The sequence below is a fragment of the Rhamphochromis sp. 'chilingali' genome (genome assembly GCF_963969265.1).
Source record: "Rhamphochromis sp. 'chilingali' genome assembly, chromosome: 14".
Classification (NCBI taxonomy): Eukaryota; Metazoa; Chordata; class Actinopteri; order Cichliformes; family Cichlidae; genus Rhamphochromis; species Rhamphochromis sp. 'chilingali'.
In genome coordinates this window covers 29,048,779-29,059,436 of record NC_137941.1, presented here as the reverse complement: position 1 = coordinate 29,059,436, position 10,658 = coordinate 29,048,779, and the positions used below count along the sequence as shown (strand labels likewise).

The 10,658-nt window shown below is 39.2% G+C and overlaps 1 protein-coding gene across 3 annotated transcripts in view; it reads right to left on the bottom strand.

Moving 5' to 3' along the window:
* Positions 1 to 1,921: 1,921 nt before the first annotated feature.
* Positions 1,922 to 10,658, bottom strand: part of lrch1 (leucine-rich repeats and calponin homology (CH) domain containing 1) — a 103,732-nt gene continuing 94,995 nt past the window's right edge. For all 3 annotated transcript variants that reach the window (XM_080903445.1, XM_080903444.1, XM_080903446.1), the window contains one exon: positions 1,922 to 5,379. In XM_080903445.1, the coding sequence (XP_080759571.1) occupies positions 5,266 to 5,379 (114 nt within the window). In that variant the 3' untranslated portion in view covers positions 1,922 to 5,265. The remainder of the gene's footprint in view (positions 5,380 to 10,658) is intronic.

The window sequence follows — 10,658 nt, the reverse complement described above, 5'->3', positions numbered from 1 at the left end:
TGTGCTCCCAGTCAAAGTACAAAAATGTGAGTACAGGCTGTTTCTGGACAATAGATTTGTACAAAAGATGAAACCTTAAAACAAAAACACACACTGCTTTAGGTTCAGCAGGCACACATTTACATATTTTACAACAGCGTCACGTTTGGAACCTTAAAGGATCAGTGTGTAGGATTTAGTGGCATCGCCACTCTTTAGCCCTCTTAAGAGACAGTGTTTGGTTTGTTCCTTCTGATCTCACACTTGATGGTGACCTATAATAACACAAGTAAATATTACATTTCTACTTATAGCTCCCAGTAAACCCCCCACACTGGCCCTTTAACTCTCCATCTCATTTTCAAAGGTGACTTCAGATTTGCTCAGTTGCCAAAACAAAGATATAAATACAAGTTTAAAGTGCAGATTCTGTTGGGGAAGCAGCCAGTTTGGTTTTATTGCTTTTTCCCAAAACGCTGTGACATGATGTGCACAGATCTGTGGAAAATGGCATGATTATGTGAAGAAATGCAGATAGAGATTCAAAATAAGCACGCTGGAATCATCCGGCTCTGTTACTTATGTCACAGCTAAAGCCGACATGCTAATCCTCATAGTGGTAGTTTTCTCACTGTACTGTGTTATATTTAATATTTATTACATTGTTATTAAGAATGTAATAAGTATGTTTCCCTGCATGAATCAACAACTTATTATGGAGTGGAGGGGTATGCATGCCTGCATGATCCCAGGAGCAATGGTAGGGTGAGGGGGACAGGCTAAGAATGATTTAAAACACCCCTACGTAGAAGAAGCCATCAGACCAGTTAACTTACCTGAGAGAGGGGTTCAGGGGCAGTAGCCGCAGTAGGGGCCCCAGTAGTGATGGCACTCCCAGTAGGGGGTGGCACCCCATTCAGTACTTTGTGGGCTGGTTGAAAGTGAGCAGTAGGGGAACTGGCATCCTGATCCACAGTTGCTAAAGCTCATTGTAGGGATGAATGAGTACATTCTTACCCTGTTCACGAACTCAGGGCAGCAACTGAAGGAACAACATCATTGATACAAGCAGCAGAAATGAGGTTCCTCTGATGGATGTCTGAGCTCTCCCTTAAACACATAACTCCGTCAATCAGAAATCGTCAATCTGAGTAATTTTCCCCCGCAGTCTATGTAAACCAGCTGAGATGATTAGGACATCGGACTAAAATAAGAGATCGTGTCTTTTGACTGGCCTGGGAACCCCTCGGTCTCCCTCTGGATAAGATAGCAGCTGGTAGCAGAGAAGATAGGATCGGTCCTCTTAGACCGCTGCCCCTGTGGCACAGATAAGTGGCAGAAAAATGGATTTATTGATGGAAGAATTATGGTCTGTTTTTGTTTAAACAAACTTAATCTCTAGGTTAAAAAAAAACATTGAGCTTTTTATTTGCTAATGTGAGTGTTTCATGGTGAAATATACAGTACATGAACAAACAAATTCAACAATACAAAAAATCCTTGTGATAAATAATATGTACACAGGCATACAGCACATTTACATTAAATCCTTTATGTTTTATCACAGGAGAGAAAAAGGTTTGTTTTGGCAACTGTCAAATCTATCCAGTGGAAGCATTTATCTATTTATTATGGAGTTCTTTCTAATTACTGCTGAATATTTAAGTAGCTCAAGCTTTGGATTCCAAGCTGCACAGGAAAAAACAACAACAAACAATTAAAAAAAACCCCAAAAAAACCAAAAATGTAATCCCCCATTCATACAATGTTGTTGAATGTTGCTGTTTCATGTGGTGACATTCTGGCATTTAGGAGGAAAACATAATGTAATGCTTGTTTTAAAGGGGCAGTAAGAAGATTTGGGTTAGCGAATGTCTCAAGTGCAGCCCTTTTTAAAAATCTGGTCTAATGACCATGGTAACTTATGCTAAACATATAACTAACTGGTCATTTATTTTATATCCTGTACATTCCTGGATAAGACTGCAGTAGGCAGTACATGGTTGGTTTATTTTGTGAATAAAAACAGTCAAATCAGGCGTCCCACAGTCACTTTTATGCTAGCACACCCGGAGCCTGAAGCAGAACGCCTGTGTTAACCCAGGACGCTGATAACAGTGTTGTGATATGTGATGACTGTGGTTTCAGGTTTTGCCGAGCCAGCTAATGCAAAGAAAAAGTAGCTTTGTTAAACTTGCTATATAGCATAAACCTTAGTTTCAGAAACAAGTCCAGCACTTGTCTGACAAGTAAATCTGCCAAACAGTACAACATAACTGTTGTGTATCAATGCAATCACACAGCAGAGGCTGATCAAAGTCCATAATAATGTTATTCAAAATAATACTTCCTACTACCCCTTTAAAATCTCAGTCTGAGCCAGGTCTGCACAACCACATGTTTCAAAAGACCAACCAGCAACTGCCTTGATTTCACACACACACACACACACACACACACACACACACACACACACACACACACACACACACACACACACACACACACACAGAGATACTGTTGACGTAGCAGGCTGTGGAATGAAGGGCCAACAGTGTAGTAAACCCAAACCTACCCTGAGTCACACAGTCTCTGATCTCACACACCAACAGCTCTGGCCTAAACCTCAGAGGGTAGAACCAGTTCACTCACGAGCCCCTCATGTGCTCAACTGTTCAGCAGAGGAGCGTTTCATTTTAACATCTTCATATTGACTGCTAAGCAGCAAAAACCTCATTAGACTCAAGTTTTTAAACCTAGGGATGTTTTTTTTAACATAGTGTTTTAAGAGTTTAAAAAAATGGTAGAGTCTTAACTAGCTGAGACTGTCTGAGCTAGGGCGATGGCTACATGAAAATCTCGTCTTCACACACACCTGAAATATAAAAGTCACATACAGTTTCAGGTGGTCTACGAGGCCTGAAGCTCAGACATAGACATATTACTCAACAACAGGCCCCCGGGCGCAGACCCTTTCTACAGTGGAGAATGACATCATCCAGAGCCTCTAGTCTATTACAGTATAATGGGTTTGTTTTTTTGGTCAGTCTGTTTGTCCTCATGGATGTTGTCTATTTGTCGTCTCTTGAAGTCGTTTTGTGTGTATTAGTGCAATGTTTCTCTGTGGTGTTTTTTGCAGTTTCTTTGTAGTCACTTGTTGTGTATACAGTAAGGGTCCTGGCTAGACCGCCCATGCTAAAAAACCAAGCCCTGGAATGGCGTGGCTACGTCTGCAGCCTGTTCGCAGCTCGGACACAAAACATTTCACTGCATGTCGTACTCTGTATGATTGTGTATGTAACAAATAAAGCTTGTTTGTTTGTTTGTGGTTAGTTTCTGTCTCTTTGTTGTTGTGGTGTGACCATCTGTTGTTTTTTATTATCTGTCTCTACAGATGCAGATTCTTAGTTATTGTGTGTCTCTTTGTAGTCATGTTGAGTGTGTTGTGTCTCTTTGCGGGTAGTTTTTGTTTTGTCTGGCTGTAGTCATGTCTCTCTGTAGTTATGAGGAGTCAGTTTTTTTATCTTTTTGTGGGTACTTTTGGTTTTGTTTCTTTGCATTCATTTTTTGTCTCTTTGTAGTTATGGTGAGTCACTGTTATTACCATTTTTTGGTGGGTTGTTTTGTGACCTTTTGTCACTGATTTTTATCTCTTTGTAGTCACCCTGGGTCTGTGTTTTCTTTTTCTTTTTAATGTTCCAGATGAAATTAGCTGATCCCTTCAAATTGGGGCTCTGAGCTGGGCCACCCTGACCGTGGGTCCCTGTAACTGTAGGCCTGTTCAGTAATCCATCCATGACCACAGTGATGCATAATGTTCCCTTGAAACACTGACTGGTTTTTGCTTTTGTTTGTTCATTTGTTCCACTACCACCACATGTTTTGGCACATTAGCAAACTGCATCTCATGACAAATACCACAATAGGAGCTTCACGGACCAAGTCTGAAAACGTTTCCAGGTTCCTTATGTGAGCACTGACTACCAACACGCGTAAAAGGATAGAGGGTAAGAAAATAATCACCTGGAATCCATCAGAAGCTTGAGAAACACAGATTAGTGTCCCCAGACTAACGCACACTCAGACCTGCCTCATGGACGAGCAGACAGCTCCACACAAAGTCATACTACTAAAAATGTATAAAACACATACAGTTATACCTAAAATATATTAGAGAAAAATATTTTGGCCTTCTTTCCGTTTGACTGTATATAACAACTCAAGCGGATTTTCTCTGCATCTCTTTATATTATAAATAGTTTCGTGTTTAAATACAAACTGCAGGTAAAAGCCGACTCCCTCTACATTAAGACTAAAGTATTTTGGTTTTATTCTTTTCAGGGTAGTGAGAGCAACACACTAATTACTCACACAGTCCAAAAACACTTCACCAGAAACCTCAGTAGGAAAAAAAAAATCTGTAGAAACATAACTGATAATTTAATAAAAATCATTTGTTAACATGTGCATAGACACCATGATATAACCTGGTGAAGTTGGTGCAACTGCAGTACGCCACAAAGGCTTTGGCTCCAGCCAATCCACTCGCAATTTAGAGTTCAATCGTGGATTTAAAACAACACATTACCAGAGCCACAGTCAGAGAACGAAAACATTGATTTTGAGAACACAGATGCATTTTTTTTAAAGAATATACCAATTAAGTTGTATAAAAAAGAAAGAAAATTGAGGTAAATAATTGAATGGAAGAATTATAAAACCCCCTCCTCCCCAAATTGCAGATTTAAGATTAAAATTATTATTTCAAAAGAATAAATCTATATTTTTTTTATAATATATTATGACACTTTCTAAACTTTGAGCCTTTTCTCTCACGTTATTTGTGATATTTTCCCCAAACTTTTCTGGTTCTACTCTCAAAATCCAATCTCACTTTCTGTCACATTGGTCTTCATGGTTCAAAAGTTTGGTACCAACCAGTGTAAGAAGATGACATCAAACAAACAAACAAACAAAAAAGATAATTTGAGTTTCCTAGCACACCCTTGGCTTGGCACGATGGTAAAATCTTAATTGTCCAAAAAAACTGTCCTCTTATGAATTAGTAGATAATACACTTCTGATGGGTTTAGTTCCCTTAACACCATTTTTTATCCTTGAATACTATTTTAAAAAACAAACAAACAAAAAAACCACTCTGTTACTTAAGCTCATGAAGGATCGGAGGCTTTTTTTTAGCGTTGTGTGAAATCACATGAGCGATTTCATCTGGGTGAGTGTCTGTGGTACGTGTCAGTCGGTTGAAGCTCCGCCCATCTTTACTGCTCACGTCAGGGCAGAGTGTCTGGGGGAGGCTTCATCCACCAGAGCCTGCACCGTGATGGACACTTTGACCAGGCCTTTCTCCTCCAGGATGTGGTGAGGAAGACACAGTTTGTCCTGCAAGAGCAAAAGCAGGGAGAGAAAAAAACAGCAGGAGAGAAGAAAGAGAGCAAGAGAGAGAGGGAAGGAAGAAATGTGGGAGCAGAAGTAGAGACAGGAAAGAGACAAAGGCGGCACTGGGTTTAGTCAACACTTAAATCTAACGTCTGTTATTGCACGTATGTCTGCACATTCAATACGTGCAACTCTAGCTTCGTCTTAGCTTAGTGCTGCTTTTCTGTTGAGAGTTAGTTTAGAGTTTATATGTATAACGATGCAACACGTGATGTTAAGTTAACCGTCCATTACACTCAGACAGTTCAGTTGGAGCAGTCTGAAGCGTGGACTCAGTTTCTGACATCATTAGTCAATCCTAAGTCATTAGCTAATAACTTTGACAAGATGTTAATCAAAGAGCGCATGTTTTCATACCACAGATATATCCTCCAAGACTGAGATTTACTAAATAAACTTTAGTATTTTACCCAATATGAGTCATAATAAAAAAACACAAGAGAGGAAGGTGTATTCCTGAAATCTTCTAAAGGCCAGAAGTCTTTTTGCAACAACAGCTATCACCATCCGGTGGCCTTCTGATAGAATGCAGTTGTAATGCACTTCACCATTAGCTTTATTTTCCAACCATGAAGCTATGTCTCTTTCTTTTTTTTTTTTTTACTGCCCACCTGTGATGACACAGGCGCACAGCCTTGTTCAGAGCTACTGTGTGCTAGTGGCAGCCAGTAAGAAGAATGTTGGTTTAAAGGGAGTGGTATGAACTCAGGAGCTGCACCAAAGCCACTGTGGTATAATTAAGGATTGTTTTGAATTATGAATTATGCAAAGCTACCCTAACTAACTAGCATCAAACTAAAAGTATTGTAATTGTTATTGTAAATGAGCACAATGTGTCTGCCTTTGATACATCTGCAAGTCAAACGTCCCTGTTTGCAATATAATGTCCAAAATAAGGCCAGTTTTTTTAAATGTCACCTCTTCGTCCAATCTGATTGGTTGACACACTATGTGTGAGAAAAAAGAACTCTTGTAGAAAAGTGGCTTTATTCAGACATAAAAGCAGTGCATCAGTCTGCATATGGCTAAACCGGATGTAGGTCATGAAAAAAAAATGAACATGGAGATGACAGCTGACGTTGGTCCACTTTCTATTTTTTGTGATTTTATTGAATCTGTGTAGATCTGAATATGGTTGGGAATGAAATGAGCACATGAAACCTCCACATGTTAGACCTGAAAAGGTTTCAATATCAAATCCTAGTTGTACTCTGACCATTTCTTATTTCACATGGATGGACCTATGGCTGCCTAAACAATGACACCGAAGAGCAAAAAAAATCCCTAAACTGTATTTATTACTGATCTTTAACAAGTTCTAATATCATACACAGGTCATAAAAATAATCGTTCTTACATGAAATCTGTGCAGAGAATGTGGCATTGACAGCAAATCACATTTACTCTTCAAATCATTTCATGGAATTTGAACAAGCAGTAAACTACTTCAAATAATCACATTGTTCAAAAGCTTATCTGTTGTCCAGCTTCATGGCGATCATTCATACATAAAGATATTTACCATTTTCATACCATCACAACTATAAACTATAAATACTGGAGAAGACCTCTGTTCTCATTCACCCAGTGAGCTGTCAGGCATAGTTGTGTCTTTAAAGATTCAGTGGGCACATGTCCACATTCCTTTAGTTTTCAATTCAAACAGAACAGTCTGCAACTGCTCCATATACAGAAGACTAATATATAACTTATAAACTCATCGGGTTACTTTAGCCCTTCAAATATTCTCCAAAAACAGTCACATTGCATATCAGGGTGCAGCAGAGCTCAGTGATGTAACTTAAAATGTTCTCTCTGCAGGTGCCGGACAAACGTAAAAATAAATAAAATTCACATTTTCCTCAAGTTTCAAAACATCACACATCTCATAAATAGAGCTTTTAAATAATCCTTTAGGCAAACAAAGACATGAAAATACATCCAACTGGTTTTGAATAATCAACAAGTGAAATATGGCTTCCGTTTGCTTCAAGACTTTAGACGTCAGGAAAAGAGCAAATACTGTTTGTGTGGCTCTGTAATGGTGAGCGTCTCCGTACAGGAAACCTGTGCTTCTGTAGTTCACCCATTCTGATACTCGGGATCAATCATATTCAAGTCTGTAACTTCAGTCAGTCTAAAAAAGAAAACTCCAAAAGAGCAGGGGGCAGTCGGATAAAAGTTCACATATGATAAAACAGGACCTCAGCAGTACTGTAGCAGCCAGTTTGGAGGTCTGCAGTTTTTACATTCAAGTTAATACTTGACAAATCATCATGGCATCATTATTATCATTAACTGTAACACTCATTGTAGTGTGACATGCAGTAAAAATACAGCAGCGTGAGATTAGATGCCATTTAAGAAAACATGAAGATTAATTTAACTGAGATTTTGCCTGATTTTTATACAACACTATAAAATACAAATGAGCTCGTTGACTGGGTCGGTTTTCCCAGAGCCAGTCAGAACCAAGTTCAGCCCGTCTTAATACAGTGGCATTTTCTTTGTACACCACAGTGGTGCACAGAGGCAAAATTGTGTATCTGAAGTGCAGACTTCCGGCTTTAATTCAAGGTGTTTAACAAAAGTATTGCATTTTTACAGTCAACCACTTTCAGAGGCTCAAAAGTAAGTGGACAAACTTACACGATTTGAAATATAAAGATTGTTTTCAACAAATTGATGAAAATACTTTGCTGTCAATGACAAAGTCATTTATGGATATAAACAAATACCGTTATGCTCCAGCCCTGGATTCACAGCATTTGCTTGCTCGGTCTTTACTGTGGCCACCTTCATTTGGGTCTTTGTGTCTTCAGTTTCATCTTCAGTAACTGAAAAGCTGCTCTTCTCGGTTAAGATGACTGAGTTGAAGAATATCTAACTTCTTTGCCTTGAGAAAACGCTATGCTTTGTATCATTGTCAATTTCTACTGTGTTACGCTGTCTGATCAGTTTTGCTGCATTTGGCTGAATCTGACCAGAGTACAGCCCTGTACACTTCACGATTCATCCTACTTTTATCAGCAATCAAATCATCAACCATCAGTCATGGTGATCTTAAAGGTCGGTACCATAACACTCCCTCTGTGCTGTTTGACAGGTGATGTGGTTTTCTTTGGATCATGAGCCATTGCTCTTTTTTCCCCATCATTCTGATACTGTTGAACTTTGTTTCATTTGTCTAAAGGACTATTTGTCATAACTGTGCAGGCTCTTTTACATGTTTCTGACAAACTCTACCCTGGGCTAACGGTTTCTAAGTGTAACCAGTGATTTGCTCCTTCTTGTTAGCCTTCTGTATTTCCATTCATGGAGATGTTCATTGATTGTACACCTGATACTCCCACCTCCTTAACCTTTATACTGTTAAGGTGAATTTTGAGCTGTTTTGACATTGCACAGCATTAAAAACTGATCGACTTCACCTAAAGTAACCCAGAACACAGTGAAATTAGAAGATTTTAAAATTTTATATTGTAAAGATGCTACAAATGTTTGCACATTCAGGCGTACTGAGACTGAGTCCCCAGTGTGGGACAAATATGGAATATGCCATGTCTGTGAGTATTTTTAATGTAAACTGGAGACAGAGTTAATGGGGGAACTATCACAGGTATCATGGTGACTGGTGAATTTGCCATGGAAGCGAAGGTAATGAAGTGCTTAGTGATTAGAAAAGTGCTACATGAAACCAAGTACATTACATTTGCACCTGCAGTGTAACAATAATCTACAAACAACTTATAATCTATTTATTATTTAACTGAAATAAAAGATCTAACTGAGAGAATATAAAGAGGGGCTGGTGGATGTTAAGATCAAAAGGGCACCCAAAGTGTCCCTGAGTGTGGGAAAGACGTGAAGTCCCACACACACAAGGTTTCCTATCACTGCTCTGAATGCACGCACTAGTTTTACTTTAAATGTTTTGTATTTATAGTTATGAGAATTTTTTAAAAGATATCGTTTTATAATAAATCCCAGTTCCTAGAAGTTCTTGCCATTTTCACTTTCAATAAAATACAACTGAATGATTACAGCCGTTATATTTTCGTGTCTTAGGTAAAACAGGTCTATAATCTGCCTAATCTGTCATGGAATACTGAAGGAGTAAACCTTACCTGGCTGTGAACAGTTTTTTAGTTTTACTATGCAATCACCACATATTAAGCCTCTGAGAAAGGGGATTTGTGTATAAAATATAATTTCTAAACAATTAATATAATAATTTCATTAAATTCTTTGAATTGCAGCTGAAAGTCTCCACTTTAATCACATCTTAATTGTCTGACCTCAAAACCTGACTGTGTCTTCCATATTTACAGACTACCATCATAATGTGAATGTGTTCTGTTCTGCTACTGTAGTGGAGTAGGTGGTGTTTGGAAGCTTACAAGACGGGGAAAGTTCTTTGGGGTATCAATTCCCACATTAACTTAAAGTAAATCATACACACAAGAAGCATCATCAGCTATTGTTAGCACAGGGACATTTTATTAACAGACCAAGAAGTAATTTGACTGAGGGTATGTAAACCACCACACCAGTGCAGGTTAAAAACCTGGTAAAGGCTTTTAAAGATGGTGAATGGCCTGTATTTGTATAGCGCTTTACTAGTCCTTAAGGACCCCAAAGCGCTTTACACACACAGTCACACACTGGTGATGGCAAGCTACATTGTAGCCACAGCCACCCTGACAGAGGCAAGGCTGCCGGACACTGGCGCCACCGGGCCCTCTAATCACCACCAGTAGGCAACAGGTGAAGTGTCTTGCCCAAGGACACAACGAGCAAGACTGTCCAAGCCGGGGCTCGAACCAGCAACCTTCCAATTACAAGGCAAACTCCCAACTCTTGAGCCACGATCGCCCGTGATGTAAAAGATGTAAAAAGAAAAAGCACTCCCATTTTAAGTTTGGCCCCACTTCAAGTTCATCTTCTTGTGCACCTCTGGACCGCTTTCACAGTACAGACTATTTTTAGACTCCTTCCCTAAAGTCCTGTTCTGTCCCTGTGCACTTGCACTAATGGGTGCTGGATCTCCTCCAGTGCGTTCAAAGACTGATCATCCACTGATATATTTAGTCTCTCTCTTTTTTTTTTAAGACAAGTGGACAAGCTGCATTAAGGAAAACCAAAGTGAAGGTAGTCTTTCTGTGGACAAAGAACTCCTGCATTTAGCTAGTACACACTACAAAATAAGGCTGGTTCCACCA